Source organism: Agelaius tricolor, unplaced genomic scaffold (genome assembly GCF_023055355.1).
Source record: "Agelaius tricolor isolate 1412-34295 unplaced genomic scaffold, bAgeTri1.0.p SCAF_11, whole genome shotgun sequence".
In the NCBI taxonomy this organism is placed as follows: domain Eukaryota; kingdom Metazoa; phylum Chordata; class Aves; order Passeriformes; family Icteridae; genus Agelaius; species Agelaius tricolor.
The window spans coordinates 14,467,530-14,489,369 of NW_027269271.1; the positions used below are offsets into that span (position 1 = coordinate 14,467,530).

General features: G+C 36.5%; 1 protein-coding gene across 9 annotated transcripts in view; it reads left to right on the forward strand.

Annotated features, from left to right (window-relative positions):
• The window catches only part of EVI5 (ecotropic viral integration site 5), a 70,958-nt gene that overhangs the window by 11,376 nt on the left and 37,742 nt on the right, over positions 1 to 21,840 (forward strand). For 6 of the 9 annotated variants that reach the window (XM_071436285.1, XM_071436280.1, XM_071436288.1 and 3 more), the window contains 11 exons: positions 3,408 to 3,597; positions 6,565 to 6,789; positions 7,749 to 7,823; positions 8,502 to 8,627; positions 9,391 to 9,534; positions 10,557 to 10,646; positions 10,752 to 10,849; positions 12,236 to 12,296; positions 14,219 to 14,272; positions 16,575 to 16,607; positions 17,161 to 17,307. In XM_071436285.1, coding sequence (XP_071292386.1) covers positions 3,408 to 3,597; positions 6,565 to 6,789; positions 7,749 to 7,823; positions 8,502 to 8,627; positions 9,391 to 9,534; positions 10,557 to 10,646; positions 10,752 to 10,849; positions 12,236 to 12,296; positions 14,219 to 14,272; positions 16,575 to 16,607; positions 17,161 to 17,307 — 1,243 coding nt within the window. Of the gene's footprint in view, positions 1 to 1,708; positions 1,864 to 3,407; positions 3,598 to 6,564; positions 6,790 to 7,748; positions 7,824 to 8,501; positions 8,628 to 9,390; positions 9,535 to 10,556; positions 10,647 to 10,751; positions 10,850 to 12,235; positions 12,297 to 14,218; positions 14,273 to 16,574; positions 16,608 to 17,160; positions 17,308 to 21,840 lie in introns of those variants that run through there. The other 3 variants (XM_071436286.1, XM_071436282.1, XM_071436284.1) reach the window with 3 other exon arrangements.

Consider the following 21,840-nt stretch of genomic DNA (forward strand, 5'->3'; position numbering starts at 1 on the left):
ATTAAAAGTAAATTCCTGATCAGTTTTTTTGTGTCCATCTTGCCTTTTTATGTATAGAAAGCGTTTTCATGGTAGTCTTTCCATATGCCTATTTATCTGCACCTTGTGCAATTGAAGATGCAACTTTCAGGTGAATCAGTTGCTCTTGATGTGTGCAGTGATGCAAATTCACAAGATCACTAAGAAATGAAATTGGACTATAGAATTTCTTAATGCTGAATTTCCAGAAGCCATACTCATTTGCACTTTTGAGGCAGGACTCCTAAGTCATCTGTCCTTTTGCAAAATCTGGTTATATTTGACAAGTATGTTTTAGTAATTTTTGAGAGGTTGGCTGTTAACTACTTGAGCTCCAAGTAGATTTTTAGATTTGGCAGTTAGCTGCAGGGCTTTGTTACCTACTGGAGATGGCTATCCCTGAGCTGTAGTGAGGGTTTGATAATTTAGCTCAAACTAGCTTCTGTTCCAGCTTCTATGAGAGTGCTGGCCTTTGCACTGAAGCAGTTGAGGTACTCTCTTTTTGATTGGTTTGGGTTTTCTTTGGAGGCTTTTTGCTTTTGGTCTTTTTGGTTGGTTGGTGGGTTTGGGGAGATGAGTTTTTTTTGTGTGGTTTTCTTTGGTTGTGTTTTTTTGTGTGTGTTTTTTGTTTTTTTATAATATTCTTATTCTTGGTTGGGAGGGGTTGTTTGGTTTGGGGTTTTGTTTTCATTGGTTTGTTTATTTGTTTGGTTTTTTCCCTGCTGAGTCACTTCTGAGGGTAGTAACTTTCAGTGGAGGAAGCGAGTAACTGGGGGGAGGAGAGGCAATGCCTGTTTGTCACCAGGCATTTCTTCTCCCATGTCTGCATTCTGCAGCCTGGTAGCACCACAATTTTAAGGGAATTTGATACATCTGTCCAGATTTTGACAATAGAAGGAAGCTTCTAGAACCACCTCATACACTGTTCCTTGTCTTCAAAGATGAACTCCATTTAATTTTTGCTGTGCAAATGAAAAATTATCAAAAGAAGCAGAAAATGGTTAAATAGCGCTTTTTTAGAAAGCTAATCTGCATTTAATCTGAGGCTTTCTAGTCTGTTCATGACTAGAACAACTAACTTGCATTTGAAAAGCAAACTGTTCTTTGGACTGCTTATCTATGTTGGAGTGTAATGTCTTTACATCTAGATCCTTCTCATTAAGGCTTGCAGTCAGACTGCTTGGCTTGTTGAAAGAAGAGCGTGAGCTTGGGCTTTCTGTCTCAAGTCAGCTTTCTTCATTTAGTAAGTCAACTGGCCAGTCTTGTCTGGTTTTATTTCCTTTTAGCCAGACTTGCTGTTAGTCCCACACTAGTCTTGTGTGTGAATGCTATTTGGAGCCTGCCCTATCCAGTGTGTCCTTGCTGGTGAGGTACTGCCCTTTAATGCTGAAATTCGATGCTCTTTGCTGGCTGCACTGTAGTTTGAGAACAGTTTGCATCTGCAGTTTAGCACAGTGGCACTTTGTTGACAATTGTACTCTGTTCACAGGGAACCATTCTTTCTGCTTGCTGGAAGAATTGCTGCTGTGGATGTTTGTAAAGTTTTGGGGTTTTTTGTAAGCTTTTTTGTCAGAAGGAGAATATGAATTAGGTAACAGTTAGAAAAGGGAAGAACTCAAATTGTTTCAAGCTATGTCTTGTAGCATTCTGTAATCTAATTATACTGAAAGTCCCCACAGAATAAAGAGGAAGCTCAGTCCAGAGTCCTGGTGGAACAGTTTGGCATTAGTAAATCATTTATAAAGTTTTAAATGAAAGAAAACAGTGACTAAACGTCACAGAACTTGCGACTTACTGTGAACAGAACTTCCTGTTTTCAAATCTAAGGACAATGAGTTTATCCAGGTAAGGTCTAATTACAGAAACTTAGTATAACTTCTACAGAAACCTGTGAAAACTGGAAGTGTCTTATTAGAACTTTGTTTTTATAATCTTAATGTTTATTCTATGCTTTTTCCTCTGTGATTACTTTGAATTTGGTTTTGAGCCATTGTCTTGGATTGAGAGAGTTTCAAACTAACTTTTCATTATGGATCAGTATAAGCCAGGTTTCTAAACACTTGAAGTGGATTTTTAAAGTATTTTCTTTAAAACTAGATTTTATGCATTCCATTAATAAATGGAAAATTATTTGAATTTTTTAAAATAAAATCCCAAGTGAAAATTTGTCTTGAAAAGGCTTTTTTTTTCCTTTTTTTAATCATTTAACTCTTCCAAACAAAATACTGCTGCAGAAACTGTGCTATTTATCTTAATGAGTTAAATTACTTTTTCCCTTGCTTTCATAAACACCAGTAGGTGAAAGCTGGGGACATGGAAAGCCAGTATAAATAACTTCATTGTAGCAGAGAGCTTAAATATTGTAGGTATTTCTGTATTATTAAATATTAGGTATTTCTGAGATTTCTGTACCATCTCAGATACAATATCCTTTGGGCTACAATTTGTTAAATATCTAAAACATAACCTGACCTTGCTGAAACGCTGGGGGATTAACTTTTGTACTAATTTTTGAGAAATTATTCAACTACATGACTCTGATTTTGGAATTCTTAGAAGTTAAAGCACAAATGAAACTCATGGTATAGTGAAACACTTCCAAGTCAGTCTGAATTCTTGCTCTTAACTAACACATGGTCCAAAAAATTTCCCCTGCTTATGGGGCTCTATATTAGTGGAGGATAAACAAAGCATTGCCTTCTTGCCAAGTCCATGGCCACAGCAACCAGCTCACAGGGAGGTCTCCTCAAGAACTCGTCTGACGCTTGACACACCTTTGTTTGTACTTTGCTGCTGGGCAGCCCCAGAGGTTCTCACGTTTAGCTCCTCACTTTAATGGCACATTCATTAGCTCTACTAGTCACTTGTGTTGCCTCGTCCTTGGGCTGCAGGTCTGGGATTTCTCCCTGTGTTGATTTGTGAAGAGTTGTCAGCAAGCATCAGTTGTTTTAAAATTGCTTCAGAGGTTTTAATTGTTCTGTTTTTATTTATACTGTCAATTTTCAAAAAGTATAATCAGGTAGACTTATAGGAGGTTAATTTTTTGTCTTCTAAATGACTATTTTTTAAGTTCTGTGACACTTGATGTTATTATTGAGAATATTTAACTTCCTTAGGTTTTCTTTGTGAGTCTGATGCATGACAGCTGTGGGTGACATTTTTATCTGTTTCTTAAAATGCTGCAGTGTGAACTGTTCTATCTGCGGATTTGCTTGAGATCTCAAGAGAAAGCAGTAACATTGAATGGTTCTTTTCACATTTAATCCAAATGAATGCTGGTGAAACTGTTTCACTGAACCTCTTGTGCGTTCTTTGTCAAGAAAACAATTAATAGTGCCATCCTTTGATTAGGAGAACTTGAATTTGGTTTTTGTGTGCTTTCTTTGCAGACTCTTGGAAACAGATAGCAAATCCTTACGATCAGTAAATGGGTCAAGAAGAAATAGTGGCTCTTCCCTTGTATCTAGCTCATCAGCTTCTAGCAATCTCAGCCATCTTGAAGAAGACTCGTGGATCCTGTGGGGGCGGATTGTGAATGAATGGGAAGATGTACGGAAAAAGAAAGAAAAGCAAGTTAAGGTAGTTGGGAACTGGTTTTTGGATTTATTTTTAATGCGATATAAGTGATACTGTTTTATCTTTGTGATGGGCTTATTCTTTTAAAATTAATATGTAATACAAACTTCCAGTTGAATCTTTCCATCGCTAAGCCTTGGTACTTCCTTTGTAACCTTCCTGTGTGCTGTCACCCAGCAAATGTCTCCTGCTGAAAACCAGATACATTTACTGTATCCTGAATACGAAAGCTTTCAGTTTACCTCTGATGAGAGATTTCCATGAATGCAGGGATGATTAGCTTCATGTTTCCAAAAATGGAATTACTGAAGATCAGCAGAAGGGCATTTGATAGCTTGATGCTCTGATTCCATATGTGTATGCTGTATAGTGAGCAGCTCTCTTTAAAGCATTTTTAACAGGGGAGCTGATAATTCTACTCCAAGGTTACAATGAGTTTAGGTTTTGTGCTTGCCAAGTATGTTGACCCCAGAGATGACCTTAGGCAGAAGAACACATAGTTTCTAAATTCTGGATGGATTGGATGAACTTTGTCCAGTGTGTCCAGTCTGGGTTAGTCGTGGTCATGTACAGAAGTGGGGTTCAATTGCACTTTAAATTCAAACCAAAAAGCATTTAGTGCATTTGAACATATCCATGTTTCAGTGGCAGCAAGCAGAACAGCGTGGGATTTTTTTGTTAGCAGGCAAGTCTGTTCTGCTTTGGTTCTTTATTGGCTGTAGTCTGCAGTTTTATGTGCAGAATACAAATGTGTCAGGGTCTTTTGAACAGTTTGAAATGTGTGTCTATGAATAGGTTGTGGGAAGGCAGAACAATGGGCTAAAGTAAAGTATCTTTTGTATGGAGCAGTTGTGAAGAGAACATGACTTGAGAGAGGAAACAAGGGAAGAAAATGAACTAAAGATTTCTTGCTTGCATAGGGAAAGCAGTTTCTGGAAAGGTGTTCCAAAAGGCCGTCAAAAGGCCACAGGAATCTGGCAAGAGAAAGGAAAAGTGAGGTGGTAATAAGAAGACCTGGTCAGTTAGAATTTGTTTGAACATTTTCAAGTGTCACAAGTGTCACTTGTTTTTACAGCTGCCCAAGTCCAATTTGAGGAGTATTTGACTAACTTTCAGGGAATATGTAATTATATTACTGACTAATATATTGAAAACTAGCCACACTTTCATTTGCTGTTAAATAATTCTCAGTATTTTTTTGTTGAAAGTCAACCTTAACTGTGAGTCTGCATTTATGATGGAATATCAGAACATCCACATCTATTCCCTGATTGTGCCAGTAGGTAAATAGGTAGCAGCATAGGTGTCTTTTTGTCCGGGCTGTAAAAGCTGGTCTTAGGTTATTAGAAATCTGGTAAGTTTCTACGTTTTAGGCATAAGTGTCTATACCTGCCTCCAAAGATGATGTGTTCCATCCTTTACATCTGTCAATTCACTTCAGAACTTGCTTCTTGTTTATGGAACACTTCTGTTTATGGAGTCCTGCTGTTCAGTTCACATGGCATGGCCAGTAGATGTGTTTCCTGCTGTTCCTTTTAGGAAAGTTGGAGGGGTTAACTCTGCTATTCTGTCAAGGAGGTACATTAATGATGCATTAGCAAGAAGTTTCTTGCTTTATTAGTGCCCTTGAGGCTTTAGATGGCTGATGTACAGTCCAGTTGTGTTGTTGGCAAAGGATAGGTAGATACAGTTGTGTAAAGCTGATGTGTTAGGGTTCTTGTCTTGGATTGGGAATTTTTTAGGAAAAAAACCTTGGTGTTATGTTGTAGACACGAGAAATAGTTGGAGGGGCATTACTATGGTGGTTCTGAAGAAGGATGGGTTGAGAACTTAGGGATATTCACAAATGGAGGTCAGTGATGCAAAACTGCAGCAGAGTTTGAGCTTAAGAAAAACAAAACTTGAAAGGAAGAGTCTCTTTGAAAGTTATCAGTGTTGCATGAATTAATTGTAATTGGAGAAGTTGGAGAAGTAGGAGAGATATGTGGAGCAAATAGGAAGAAGTGGAAGCTTTGCAGAATAGGAGGTTACTCTAACTTCAGAATAAATAATAATGAAAGAAATTTAGCCTTTAGGAGACTGAATACTTGATAACAATTCTTAAGGTACAAAAAGGAAATAGTCTTGAAGAGACAATTGTCTAGGTCAGACCGATTCTAGTTGCAGAACATACCACCAAGAGCCTGTTAAATTCCTGAATAATGCTTCTTTCTCAGTTTTCAGATCAAGCAGCAAGACTTCTTGTCCTTGTGATTTCTTAAAGGACAAGTAACAGGTTCTTAGCTGTACTCCTCTGGGCATGTTTGAATTGTATAATACCTAGCAGAATTTTTTTTCAAAAGCTAAAGTAAATTTAGTTAATTTAGTAGGTGTAAACTTAATGTTTTCTTGGTGCAGTGTCTGAAACTGCATTTAAATACTTTCTTAAAAGATAACTTGAAAATCCTGGCACACCACAGAAATTGGACACAACTTGTCAAGTTTGTTAAATGATAGCTGTACTGTGCAATTTTTTTGTTGCAGTTGACTGTGCTACAGTTAGTTCTACTTTTTGTCATTTACCTATCTTGGAAGTAGTTTTTAGTCCTGATTTCTTAGGTCTCAATGATTATGAATATTATTAAAGGTGTTATCTGCAGTAATCTTTCATGAAATATAGACATTGTATTAAGTTCTGTTTAATGGAAGTTCTTGTATAAAATTATTTGAATATTTTGTTTTTCATATAGCTTTCCATGGGTAAGGAACTATTTTCAGTAGCTAATTTAACCACTAAAAATGATTCAGAGACTGCTTACTTTTGTGAACTTAATAATCCCACTAAATTTGACATTATAAACTGTATGAGGAGTTTTTGCCATGATGTAATTTTTTTTTTAATTGTGAGGAACTTGATTTCAAGCTGTTTTTTCTCTAGGTTTATTTTTTGTAATATTTTCAGGAACTATGAATTGTCTTTTTGTGCCTTAGGAGCTGGTTCGAAAAGGGATACCTCATCACTTCAGAGCAATTGTTTGGCAACTTTTATGCAGTGCTCAAAGCATGCCAATTAAGGATCAGTATTCAGAGCTTTTAAAAATGACATCTCCTTGTGAAAAATTAATAAGAAGGGACATTGCTAGAACATACCCTGAGCATGATTTTTTCAAAGAAAAAGATAGCCTTGGGCAGGAGGTCTTGTTCAACGTAATGAAGGTGAGTTGGTATTTCAGCCCTTGAGAATGTATTAGCAAGAGCATGCACCAGCTTGGATTGCCTTGTATATAGAGAACTTGCACTGGTTTCATGTGTTAGGAGGTTTTTTTAAGCCATAGACACTGGGATAGTTTAACAAATCCCATTTTAGTTTCGATGGCATTGCTGTAAGTTTTTTTATATCTCACAAGGTAAAACCAATTTGGCATTAAAACAAAGCCACATGCTGACTCTGATTGTGCAATGGAATGAAGTGTGCCATGAATTAAAGTAAACCGCGTTGCCCAAGACAAGAACATTGGCAATCAGAGCTAGTATTCAGTGTGCAGGTATTTCTGAAGTGCACATGGCAGGCACAAGCTAATGTGCAGTTGTTCCAGTGCCCAAACATAAAATGAAAATGCCAATGTAGCATTGTTTGCATCACTTAGTCTTCACTAGAGATTAAACTTTGAAGGTCAGACTTTTCCATAGAACATGGTTTCAATGGAAAAGTTGGCAGGTTTCCAAACCATAGTAATTTCCATAACTCTAAAACAAAGATGCTACCTGCATGGAGATCACCACATTTCATCCATCTGTAAATAAAACTGCAACACGTATTTTTTCTGAAGACAACTTGTTTCATTGTCTGGTCTGTCTCCTATAAAAGTAGTACTTTGTGAGATTTGTATGCCAGTGGTCTCTTTTATCTTTTACCAAATTCCTATAGTTGAAAACTGCCTGTGTTTTTGATAGGTATGCCTTAGTTTAGCTTTGTATGTATGTGCTCAGAGAGCAGAGTTTGTGGGAGCAGGTAGAAACTAGAATGTCTGACTAAAATTTCTGGATAGGATGTCTGCCCTTGTTGGATTTGGGGAGAGGAAGAATAAGTTATTAACAAGATAGCAGGATAAGCCATGATTAATTTTATTGATAATGAGGTTTTAATTGTTGATAGTTTTAACTTTATTTTCTAGGCTTACTCTTTGGTGGATCGTGAGGTTGGATACTGTCAAGGAAGCGCTTTTATAGTTGGATTACTGCTTATGCAGGTAAAATATTTAAAAATATGTGAACTCTTTAAATCCATGCTAGAATGCATAATATATTGTGGTGGTTTATTGGGAATTTTTGCAATGCTTTTCCTTCATAATTTTGTTACATTGGAGCTGTCAAGGGCAGGTGTTTAGTCTGGAAATAAAATGAGATTTACTTTGTGTCATTCTATTTGCCAAGGTACTTGTATTGGAGTGGGAGAATGTATTTGTTTTTCAGAGCTAAGGTAGGATTGCAGGCTTGGAAGCTATTTTGGTGAGTGATATTTCAAAAATAAATGAACTTCTTATTTCTCTTCTATTACATGGAATCTCCTCAGAGTTCAAATGAAACTACGCAGTTGACTTGATTATCTTAAAGCTTCCTTTGTATTATTGGTTTTTGGTTTATGACAAAGTAGGCTATATAGTAAAAAACTTACAGACCTCCATTTCAGTTGAGAAATTATTTGCTAGAATTTAATATATACAAAAGTTAATTGGAGTAATTGGCTGTAAAACCCTTAAACAAAAGAAAAATCTCAAAACAAACAAAGCAGCAACCAAGAAAAGAGCTCTGCTGTGTGCACATGCACACACACACAAAACCCCAACCCTAAATCCTCCAGGCATTTACTCTGATATATCATTATGTTTGTCCAGAGTTTTTACTGTGTTTTTTTGTTTTTGATATAGATGCCAGAAGAAGAGGCATTCTGTGTGTTTGTTAAATTAATGCAAGATTACAGACTACGAGAACTCTTTAAACCAAGCATGGCTGAACTGGGCCTTTGTATGTACCAGTTTGAATGCATGATACAGGTACATACAAAATTATCAAACTTGCTCTTCAGTAACTATTAATAAGGAACTTGGGAGTTACAGTTCAAGAGCAGGCATGTCTGTTGGCTAACAGGCTGCACTCTTGACAATGCTAGTTTCAGAACTTCATAAGTAAATGCATGTGGCTCTGAGAGCAATTTTTTTTTAACCTTTGGCAGGCAGTGACTGGCTTTAAACACTGAAGCATGAGGATTTGTATTGCTGCAGTTTAAGCAGATGGATGTTTAATTCTGTTTGGATTGAAGACTCTGAAAATCAAAGTCTTCATAGTCAATTTATAGTATCTTAAAAGATGAAAATTGGGAGATAGCCTCATATCTAGAATTGAAATTGTTTTCAGATTTGGAATGCAGGTTCTTCCTGATGAGGCTGATGGAAAAAAATAGGTTTCTGTTTTGTGATCTGGTTTCTAACATAGTTGTCAAGGGTGAGATATCACATAGCCTTAGAGTTTTCAGCTCTTTTTAGTAGCCCATTCTAGTTATTACTCAGGGATTTACAAGCTTGACTTGCCCTTAGGATGAGGAAGTGTTTTTGTTATCTGCTTTGCAGGGTAGACATGCATGGTTCTTGATAATGATGAGTCGTATCTTTCCTAGTCCTGTTGCTAGTACAGACAGCTCCTATCTGTACTAAGTATCAATTACTTTCTTGTATTCAAAATTTGTCAAAACCACATCTGCACTAAAACTACAAGCAGAAGCTTAACGTACTTGTGTATTTTATTCCTCTTCTTTTCCAGGAACATCTTCCGGAGCTTTATGTGCACTTTCAGTCTCAGAGTTTTCACACTTCTATGTATGCATCGTCATGGTTTTTAACTATATTCCTTACAACTTTTCCACTACCAATTGCAACGAGAATATTTGATATCTTTATGTCTGAGGTAACTACTAAATGTAGTCATATGTTATATTTCAAGAGTAGCTGTTGAAAGCAGTTATTTAGGTAGTGGTAGAATCCCATCATGATGGACAAATCTCACAGTCTTGCTTTTTATTTCTTATGCTGATCAGATTATTTTAAGGGAAGGTGTCTGTGTGTGCAGTTTGTCAAGGAAGAGCAGCCAAGTCACTGAATGTCGATATTGTGTGTAGCTTTGTGCTCTAAGTCTGTTGAAGTGTTCCCAAATATGTTTTTTCTGGATGCAGTGCATTAGCATTGCATGTAGCAGGGATATCCATTCCTCAGTATTATGGTGAGTTTGCAGTGGAAGCTAGTGCTGCTTTCAGGCCAAAGTTGAAGTACACTGGGGATATGCAAGCCAAGAAGGGGGAGTGTTAGTTCTTTTTATTGTTCACATGATGATGGGTGCCAAAGAAATTTAGGGAATTATTCAGTGTCGTTATCACAAAGACACCTATGCTGTGTTTAGGATTAGAGCTTTGCACAAAAAAAACATAAGCTATGATTTGGAACTAGTAACAAATCTTAGCTTATGCTTGCCCTGCAGTCAGCTTTGAGAAAGCATTAAGTCAAAGGTGGATCCTTTCAGCTTGTCCCCAGCAAAGTCCAAGATGGGGTATGTAGTGAGACATTCCTTTTTTTTCCCAGTAGTTTAACTGCATTGTACTGTGTCTGAAATTAAAATAGCTTTTGTGAGAAGTACTGGGGATTTTTCTACTAGATATACTTAAAATGGTAGATAGAGCTGACCTGGAGAATTCCTGTCACTCGAGACTTTGCCTCATCACTAACTTCTCTGAGGGAGATGTCTGGCATCAGGACAAATAGCCAGATTGCTTGTCCTTGGAATAAAAAAAGAAACGCAGAAGCAATTTGTTGAGCGATTTTTTCAGTAGCTCTTTTACTTGTGCTTAGTTGGGTGAGATTTCCAATGTTAGTAAATACTGTGCTGTTGACAATGGCATGAATAATTGTTGAATGTTTTTTGACTTCTCTTTTCAGGGTTTAGAGATAGTATTTAGAGTAGGTTTAGCATTACTTCAGATGAACCAGGCAGAATTACTGCAACTTGACATGGAAGGAATGTTACAGGTAAGCTATGGTTATAATAATTTTAAGAGATATCTGATATGTGCAATGTGTGTATTTCCTTGCAGCTGTTAATTATATGTAATCTTGTGCTCTGATTACTTTTAGCACTTTCAAAAGGTCATTCCACATCAGTTTGACAGTGGTCCAGACAAATTAATCCAAGCATCTTATCAAGTCAAATACAATGCAAAAAAGATGAAAAAGTAGGTATTACATTTTGAGAAAATACATTATACTGTTGCTGAGTTACTGTTTGTTTACCCTTAAGAATTGTTATTCTGCGTTTCATTTTGAATTTTTAATCTTTACATTTTTAGGGGATTTTATACTATATAAACACTTAAAACTGCAGCTCTGTCTGCAAAAAAATGATTCTAAAGTAGTATTTGCTATTTTTCTTAAATATAATAAAGCTATAGCTCATTTACAAAAATAACTAAAAAAGCATTTGAAGAAAACTGTGAGTTATGGGGAATTAGAGCACTTCTGTAAAAAGGAACTGAATAGGAAGGTTAGGTAGGGGGTGGTTTTCCCCTCTGGTGGGAGGGGAGATTGTTTTTGTTTTGTTCAGGGTAAAGGAGATGAAACTTTTTTGATCTGGCCTAAATTCTGAAGATTTTAGTTCTCAGGAGCTGGAAGAATAATCATGGTGCTAAAGAGCGCATTTGTAATCAAAATTAGTGCTGTTGAAAATGTAAATTGATAAAACTTTGTAGTAACATTGACAACAGTAAAACAACTTTCATGTGGGGTTTGAAATCTTGAGAATACCACTCGTTGTTGTTGTTAAGGTTATTTGCATGTCTCTTCTGCCTTTGGTAAATTCTGTTTTGATTAGCAAGCTGCAGATAGTGTGGTTTGCCAGGGTTGAGTTTGTTGGGTCACTCATTGGTTGTAAAGTATCCTGTGTTCATTGTTGCACTGCTGGCTGTGTCCAGGATCTTCCAAACTGAATTTGTCAATCTTTTTCTTTTATTTTTCTGTCAGCAGCCTATTATCAGTAGAATGAGCAGTCTTCTCTAAAAAAGGAGTAACAACAAAGCTTTCAGGAAAAATATTTTCTTTGCAAACCAGTCCAAGTGTATGCAGTTGAAAATCCACCATTCCAAGTCTGAACTTCCTGATCTGCTTTCTGTAGAGGCATTGTTATCTCAGCTTGTGGGTTTTTCTTGCTGTCTTTTTCATTTGGTTTGCTGGGGAAAGGCTAAAATTGGTTCATATTTAAGGTATTTTTTTCAGATTTCTTTGCATCTTTGTCTTCCAGGCTTTCCAAGCTCTGATTTCTTTTGGCTGAATCTATTGAATTGATGACTGTATTGCATAAAGGGGTTATTGCAGAGTAGCTCCAAATTGCTGCCACTGTAATGTATCCAGGCAAGCTCCTGCACTTCAGAATGCTGGTTCAGTGTGTTCATATCTACTGAAATCTGTGTTAAATTTAAGGTCCAGTCTAAGCATTTACAGGCGTGCATTTGAGAGGAAATATCAATAATCTGTGTCTCTGTTCTACTGTTATTTGTTAGGTATTACACCAACAAGTAAATTATCTGCAATGTTTCTGATCATAATTTACTATTTCTAATTTTTAGGCTAGAAAAAGAGTACACTACAATAAAGACAAAAGAAATGGAAGAACAAGTCGAAATTAAAGTAAGGAGCCCTCAACAAATTTATTTATGAATAAGTTTAATTCCTAGATGGGGGGATTACGTGTTTGATCTCTGCAGGTAGCAGGACATAATTAAGGCCCCCAAATTCTTTTCTTTCAGCATTTATATTTGGGATGTCTGTTCCTAAAGGACACTTACAGTGAAATTATTGAGACTTATGGTGGACATTAAAAAAAAATCTTTGGGGACCTTCTGTACTTATTTTTTTAGTATTTCCTGCTGACAGAAGCTTAATAATAGATGCCCTCATTTGTCAGAGGTTCCAAATATGCTGGTTTAGATGTAGGTGCTCCACACAGGAGGTTTGTATGACACATGTTAAGACAGACTTCATAGAGTCCACTTGACTGGTTTGTCTTTGATTTTAACGTCTTGATTATGCATTGGACTCAAATTGTGGCATCTTCTGTCTGCAGCCACTTTTTCTTTTGGAGCTTTTGCAGTTAATACAAACTGGGGGAAAAAAGCCAAGCTGCCAGTGGAATTTATTTTTCCCTTTTTACTAACTGACCTACTTCCTGTATGTACCTAATCACTGCATCTTTTTGCTTTTGTGACATAAATAGGCTTTTGATGCCTTTTTTTCCCATTTCACTTTTTCACAGCATGTTATTTGATCTGGATTTTCTTCCTTGTGGTTTTAGCCAGTTCTGTGAGAAAAGACAATGGGAGAAATGATGTGCAAGTGTATTATATAAAAGTTTGGTGAGGGAGTTAGGTACAGCCTTCCTTTCTCCTGTCCACTGCTAGTCATTTTGCCTTTCAATGTCAGTTTTTGAGGCATCAGTTCTTCAGAAAAATGACTGTGAGATGCACCTGGGAGCACAAAGGTATTAGGAGCCTTTTCAGGCAGTTTGTTATTGCACCAGGCAGTGAGGCAGTTAGCAGCAGGAATACCTGCTGTAACAGCAGCTGAAATCAGATTTGCAGGGCTCAAATGACAGCTCTCTGCAGAACAGGACAGGACAGAGTAAAACCATGTGGAAGACAACTGTAACTTTAGATTCTAGTATGTTAACTCTTTTCAAATCCTTTCTTGCTTCTTGCCACCATTCCCCCCAAAAAAGGAGAAAGCAAAAAACCCTTACTAAAACAAAAAGCATGAAGCCCACCCCAAGAAAAAGCAACCAAAAATTTGTGCAAAAAACCCCAACCAAACAACGCAGAGCTACCTGTTTCTAGGCCCTACTTTGGGACATATGTAAATAATTTCTGACTTAGCAGAGCTTCTTAGCAGAAGAGACTATTTTAGGGGAGATAGAACCGTATTTTGAGTTTGCCTTTTAGCCTGGCAGAATAAAGCATTTACTGAACTGATATCTAATCCCCTCTTCTGAGGGGTACGGATCTTTTCTGTCTGAATGCTGACTGCTAAAATTTTACTGCCAAAATTAAGGGGAGTGCACTTGTAAAATATAGGGTTTGGTAAAATTCTTGCTGACTTCTGGGACATTTGAGGTAATTCTCAGTATAGCCTTACTATAGATTTATAGATTAATATAAATTCTTATGAAGGAAACCTTGTAGCTGCCTCATTAGGCTGTCCTGCTGCAGGGAGTGCACTGTCATGTCCCTTAACCATGAAGACTTTGACCCTGTTTATGAAGGGGAGGCTGTCCAGTCTGGTGTGGGTTAAACCCCATACAGCTTTCAGCAAATACAACATAAAAGCTGTCACATAACATGAGATGTGTTCTCTTTTTTGCTGTACCAAGCTGGTTAAACTCATATTTTGAGCTAGTGCATAATACGAAAGGATGTTAAGAAGGTCACAAATGATTTTTGTATTTATACTGGTTTTCATGGATGTGATGAGATAAAAATGTTGGTAGTTTGCTTTGCTTTTATCAGACTTTCAATTCATAACTTGAGAAATGGATTTGTGAACTGTTTACCTTCCAGAGGTTACGAACTGAAAACAGACTCCTAAAACAGCGCATCGAAACACTAGAAAAAGTAAGTATGTTGGAGATTAGATTTAATCTCTGTTAATTTAGACTTTTTTAATGGCAACTTCATTATATGAAATGGGTATCTCTAATTCTGAGTTTACTGTTTTCTTGATAATCTCTGGTGTTTACTAGCAGTGCTTAGCCAAATAACATGGTTATCACCAAGCAATTAAAGTCAGTACTTTAAATATGTAAGGTTATGTCTGCTTCTTAGTGATTATAAAATCAAACATTTTGACATACTCAGCTTGTGTTGTACTGTTTTCTTTCTGAATTAGAAGCATATGTTCAAAGTCCAGAAGACTCCATGAATAGTGGACTCTGGTTGTTTGGAAAAAAGGTCATTGTGAGAGAATCCTCAGTTTTGAAAATCTGAAGTTGCTTGGTGTTTTTATGTAGGAGCAAAATGACAGACCTACCAATGACCAGAGGGATGTTGCAGCACTCATACTGAGAACAGGAGCACTGCCATTCATTCCTTCTATGTGGTTTTGAGGTTTTGTGGCAATTCTGGGTACCTGGTGGGGAAATATCCAAAGACTTATTTCTCTTATATTTAGTCTGGAGTAGAGTTTTGTTAGGTTTTTTTGTAACTGACTGAAACTTCAAAAGTAGGCATGAGGACTGCTGTGGATACATGTCCAACTGTTCTCCAGTGGCCTCTGCTGTATCCTGGTATCACACTTCTGTGGCAAATTGCATCTGAGCTGCTCTGCTCAGGAATGAGAGCATTCCTGCCCTTCTTAAGCACCAACAGGGACCATCTTTCAACAAATGGGATTGAATGCTCTTATGAGTTGCAAACAGTTCATGTTTCACAGGGAAGAAAATGGTAATGTTTCAATTAAGAGTGACATAATTGAAAGATGTCACACTAAGGATGTTAAACCTCAATGCAATTTCTTGAAGAGATGTTGGTCTATATCAAATTCTAATTAATTGGTTTCAGAATTTAGTTTGGAAAAGATGCATAAAAGGGCACATTGTGAAAGTTGACCAACAATACAATTTTATGAACATTTTTATTTCTAGTATTGGAGATTTATAAAATGAATGAAAAAGAGTAGGTTCTCTTTAAGAAGCTTGAAGCTGTAGTGAATCATTCCAATGACCTTGGTAAATATGTAATAGTTAATACCCTTGTTTTATACTTAACTTTTAGAGGTTTGAAATCTTTTCTTTTTTTAATTCTAAAGTCCAGGATGAACTGCCACACGCTAGTGCTTTTGCAAATTCTGTGCTTAGAATTTCAGAATTCACCTTCAGATTACCCCAATCTGATTGGAATTAAAACAATTCAGAATTGGAAAATATTATCTATTAATAAGAATTCCTGAAGATCGTTATCATCACAGCATTTAAAAAACATCATAAAGTGTGGAAAATACATTAAATTCTTCTCTTGGTAACTTAGTTTTAAAATATTTTTCCTTTATTCAAACCCATCTGATTTAGTTGTGATTTTCTTAGTGTACCTTAACTTCTAAGAAATAGCTCTTATCTACTAGTTTGAACTTCAATTTTAATAAAAGCTTCAAGGACAAAGAAGGTCTGTGAATATATGTATTTCTCTGTTGTAGAATGTTCAAAAAAGTTGATTGGTTTCAGGGCTGATAAAGTAGAAATAAATGCAACTGCAGGGCGGTAGGGCTTGTCAGTGTGCAAAAATGAATATTTTTTTTGCAAAAGTTTGGCAAGAAAAGAGAATCTATGAACTGCGGAATGAGTCAGTGCAAGAGTTCAGTAAAACAGAACATTGGCTGTCATAGCTGACATTTCCTACTTGTCTGTCAGTTTGCACCGTTTAACTGTCCTGCTTCATCTTAGTGGAAGCTGTAGTTCTGCATGAGTGCCTTGGTGCTTAGTGGAGTTCCCTCTGTGCTCAAATTATGCCTTTGTTTCATGTTGTGGGGGGACTGTAGATGGTGTCCTGCATCTATCTGTTCAATCTATCAGATAGTGCTTTGGTAACTTTCATTAATTCAGGAGCAAGCCACTCAAATAAAAACAACCAGTCTCCTGTAGGTGAATTTTAAATGTTACAGAAATCTGGCTTTGAAACCTTTTGTATCACAGATGGACTGTGTTAAATCTGTTGCAGAAAAGGCTGCTTCCTGGGATCTTTGGACTGAGTTGCCTTCATTTATACGAAGAGTTGTTAATTTTGCAATAAGAGTTTGCACAAAAAATGGGTAGAATTTGGGCATTTTCTTTCTATCAACTCTTGGTCTTTTTTGTCACTATTATCAGCCCTTTGTATTTTGGTTTCCCTTTTCCTCATTCCTGTCTGAATTTTTCCTTTGTAGGAAAGTGCTTCCTTGGCAGATAGATTGATACAGGTATAGTCTTTTACTGTATGACTCTCTTCCTACTCATAAAAAAACCCAACTGCTTTAATGCATGCATATTCGCATGCTGTATTCTATCCCTGCTTTGCTGATTTGGAATAAATACAGAGCTAATACATCTTGCTAGAAACTTGTTTAATTTTGTTTACTAAAAATATATAAACCCAATACCTGCACGTTATAGTAATTTTCCTAACCTATTGTAATTTTTTGTACAAATTCCTGTGGCAAATGGATCCTATGACACCGTATTAACAATGAAATTGAATAGTGTGAGCCTCAATCTGTGCATGTACAACTGAGTAATAATGCATGAAAGGAATTTTATTGAATACAAGTACAAAACTGTGCTTGCTAAATGGATGCTGAACTTTGTAATAAAGTACTAAAGCAGCTGTTTAGTACTACTTGTCCTAAAATTTCTACCAATTGTACTCTGTGCTGTTTGCAAAACCCATCTGATTAAATAAGCAGCTAAGCATCAGAAAGGCACTTTTCCTTGGATTTGTCATCAAGTGCTTAAAAAAATAAATTATGTCCTAAGGGACAAGTGACAAGGGCCCAGGAGGCTGAGGAAAACTACCTCATAAAACGGGAGCTGGCCACCATCAAACAGCAGAGTGATGAGGCCAATACTAAGCTGGAGCAAGCTGAGAATACCATCAGGGAGCTCCAGCAACAGCAGCAATGGGTAAGGAGCCTGGCAGCACATCATCTCATTTTTTCCCCTCACATGTGTTTATTTTTCCTCATCATTACATGACATGGTCTCTGTGCTGTCTTTGTAAACCCCTGTTCACTGTGATTTGCATTCTTAAAATTACACCAATTAGATTAAATAAAATTTTGCTCTGGTCTACTGATAGATGAGATTCATAACCCTGGATAGGTGTAAGTTATGAGTTAATTAAAAAAACTACATACCCACAATGAAACACACCAAGCAAAAAACCCTACAAACCATCTCAAAACCCTTCCACCACAAAAGAAATACTAACAAAAACCACACGTACAACCTCTGATAGCTCTTAATGCTAAGAATCTAGTCATTGCAAGTTGTGTCACCCTGAGTACTCAGATCTGAGGATTGATTCACAGTGCCCTTACCTAGTGTATAATTTAAGTTAGTTTCTTTCATGTTAATGTTTCTTCTGTGTACCCAGATTTGTTTTTTTCTGAGTATGCTAAAATATACTACTTACTGAAGTAGAAGAGTATCATCCCTGATTTTGCAACTACAAAACTTGATTAAAAAGTGTGAGGTTTTGGGCATATAGAGCAGGAAAATAAATTTTAGTAGCCTTTTATAGTGCTGTATTTGTGTGCACTCTGTGTTGTAGGTAGTAACATGTTCAAGACTTCTGACTGTTGCTGTAGCACTGAAGTTACTTTCCCTAAGACACTTAAAGTGGTCAATACCTTCTCTTTGGGGGGACAGGGAAGCATTTAGCATCTTCACTTGCTGAATACACTGTGCACTACTGGTGTTGATGTGAGTGTCTTCATATTGTTTTAAGTAAGTGGTATCCAAGTACTTGTCTGGAGTCTTGGGAATTTCAGGTGTATGAAATACAACTTACTAGAACTAAGCATATTGCAGCTCCTTACCAGGTTTCTTAATGTCAGTATGGCAGTTTGTTTTACATGTCTTCCACCAGAGCTCTAGAAATACCTGTGTCTCATATTGGAAGGTAAAGATGAGATTTATTGTTAGACTGAAAAGAAATCACAACTTAAATGCAACATTCTAGAACTAGTTTATTATGTATGTTTAATGCATATCAGTGTAAAAAGATACGTATTTTAGAATAGTTGTAAGAAGTGATTAATGAACTATCACTCTCTCATGTGAAATATTGCTTTTTATAGAACTTGAAGAATTTCTTTAGGGGGAAAAATATGAAGAAATTATGAAGATGGGCATGGTCTAGTAATACTTTCCAACATTTTTAGATTCATTGTAATCTTTCAAGTGAAATACAATGAAAGCGTTTATAGACTTTTGAATATCCAGCTGTTTTATGCAGCTGTATTATCTGATTGCAATAGTACACGTGCCTTGGGAATGTATTTTTTAGAGGCATCCATGTTAATGACCTACATGCAATGAAAAGTTATTAGAAGAAGACTAAGATACTGTATTTATTTATTTGTTAATTGGTGGGAATATAACTTTTAAAGCTACTGCCTTTATGCTGGGGACCTTACTAGTACCAATGATGGGGAGGCCTGACAGGTTGCCTAGGTATGGGAACTGATCCTGAGCAAATCTTAGCTAACTGTGGATTGTAAATTTGGCTGGGCTGGAGCTGTGGGTGCAGACAGCTGGATAAGTACTGCGGGAGTGGAGAGGAAATGAAATTATGAGCACACTTCCTTCTTTCCGTGCTTGCAGCATTGTTTTCCTCCACTTAAACGTGAACATGGCTGTAGGAAGTTGTCTGTGTGTGTGGAACTGAGACTGTAAATCTATTTTGTTATAGACAGATTTGTGCCTAATAATAATATTTGTGCTGGTTTATTTTGAAGTGCAAGGAATAGCACTGTGGCGTTGAGACTCGTCAGAATTAGCCAATGTGATGAAAGAGTTAAAATGGTTTAAGTGAGGAGCGTTTGCGAGCTCCTGCTGCGTCAGTAAGACGTGTACTCGAACAGGCTTTTAACTGTTTGCAAGCATGGGAGTGGGAGCAACAAATGTGAGCAGCTGCGTGCGTTTCGGGCGCCACCTGGTGGGAATGCGTGGATTTATTCGGAATCTTGGCATTTTACTGTACACTGGTTAATTTTTTGCCACTTACTAGTGCCAGTAGCTTTGTTCTTGGCAATACTCCTTTTCAGTATTGTCTTGTGAGTATCTGCTTTAATGTTTTCTTCTCTAAATATTTCAGCTTTGTTTATTGTTAGCAAAAATGATTGCACTGTAAAGCTGTAAATCACTGCATAGTTTCTGTGCTTATTTAAAAGATACAGCATCTATTGTATATATTTTATCATCTACATCTTTTTCAGTCTTGAATTGTCTGTTTCAGCATGATAAAAACTGTAATGTTTGGATATGAATCTCTGAATAGAAATGTATGGAAAGAACTGCCTAAAGATACTTGCAGCAGCCTCTTCTGAGCAACACTGGGATTAAAAAACCCCACTGTTTTGTTGATAGCAAAAAATTATCAAAACAATAGTATCTCTAAGAAGGTTAATATAGCCTTTGTAAAAAGGTTATTAATTTGTATTTCAGTGTTATCAAGGGTTTATGCCCTCTGTTCTATGAGATGGGATAGCGTAGGTTGGATGGCTTAAGGATAAGTATTGACAATACTTACTGGATTTGTGTCTGAAGACATTGTCCCCTGCTGCACTTCTGAATACAGAGGTGGGTAGAGGAGTATTCTTTTGATTGAAGCTCAACACCAGAAGCCCAAATTACATACAAGTTTATTTTTTCCTGTGCTAAACTATTTATAGGGAGTTTTTAGTTGAACCAGAAAGACTTTATTATGAAGTGTGAAGTCTACTTAAAGAGGTAATCGTTATACTAACGAATGATATTAACCTCTCTTTGGCTTGTCTGCTCTTTAAATGTGGAAGCTTGCCAAAGGCAAGTCATGGTGTGTTACCAAGTGATTAAGAGGGAGGTGGCTTCTTCCTCATACTGCTGGTAAATTGAGGAGTGCATAGAGGAAGTTTTGCCTGACTTGAATGAAATACAGTTTTCTTTTGAGGCATACTAAGAGCAATGGTGTTTGAGGAGTTAGTTAGCCTGTTGTAACTTACTCCTGATAATGATGTTCTGAAGGTTTAATTCTCTGTTCTTTTCCCCCTTGTGTTTCTAAATGAGAGGGGTAGCTTCTTGCTGGATATAAACACCTCCTGAATGCAAATCTTGTCTTTCCCTGTGACACTGTAATTGTCTATGATTACCCAGTTCGTCAGTCTGAATGCTTTAAAATTGAATCTGATAAACTGGAGGCTAATCAAGCTAAAATTAGTTCACATCTTATTTTAAATAGGCTCTTCAGCTATATTATGTGAAGATAGAATTTTAATTGACTAAGCATTCAGATGGAAGCATATGCATTTTGCAAGGTAATTTATAGTGATGTATAGTTTATTTTCAGGAACTCATGCTAAAATGACTGATAATAATTAAGAACATAGTAATCGATATTGGGAATATATGCTTTTAAATGAGTATTGCAACTTTATGAAAGGCTTTATTTTATTTTACAGTATGCTTTCCTAATACTGTGTTCTGATTTGCAACAAAAAAGCAGAAAATAAGAATACTGTATTTAGGGAAGTACTACAGTTAGTGCTCAAATCTATAAACAAAGTTGGCTGGGAGCTGCTGAATCATCTGTTAAGTGCTCTTCAGTATAGCGTAGTGGAGAAACATTGTGTAATTACATCTGTCATCAGCCAAAATAGTATTTGGTATGGTTATGTTTAAGAAAAGTTGGGTGGAAATAAGTCCAGTTGTATGAAGCCCAGCAAGGACTTGTTTCTTTTAGAATTAAATGGCTGTGGAACTACAGTTTTAGTCCTTTATATTACTTATGTCTCTTAAACGTAGGCAAGAAAATGTTACTGTGGTTAAAATGTTTGGTGCCTGAAAGTTTGTATTTGCATTGTGGCTTTTGTCAGAAATTCTAGGGCTTAAGGCAAATATATAAAAGCAGATCTTTTCCTGCAGTCAATTTAATAGTTTTCAAATGCTGTTTTAAATATAAACTTTTATATACTGTTATACTGTTACTTTTATATTCCAAATTATTGAAAATGTGCTTTGTTTTACTAGGTAGCAAAATGCACAACTTCTGATTTGTGAATCTTGATTTCTTCAATCTGTTTTGATCTTGGCTGGGGTTTTTTGTATATCAAGACTTGACTTAGAGTTTGTTGTGGCTAAGTAAATAAGTACTGTTAAGATATTCCTTAGGCAGGCAAAATCTAAAGACAGATTTAAAGAAGGCATGGTTCGTACTTGAAACTGGATTAATAACTTTTCTTACATTCTCCATTATTTGATAAAGATTTTATAGAATACACTTACATTATTGCAAAATCAGCATGTATTCACTTCTTCAAATCTTCTGTTTTCTCTCAATGTCCTGGAGAACACTGCATTTGCTCTCATTCCCTGTGTATCACAGCCAGAAATCTGGAATATAAAATGTAGAGTCCATCTAAGTTGCTGTGTGTATCGTGGGATGAACCTGTACAA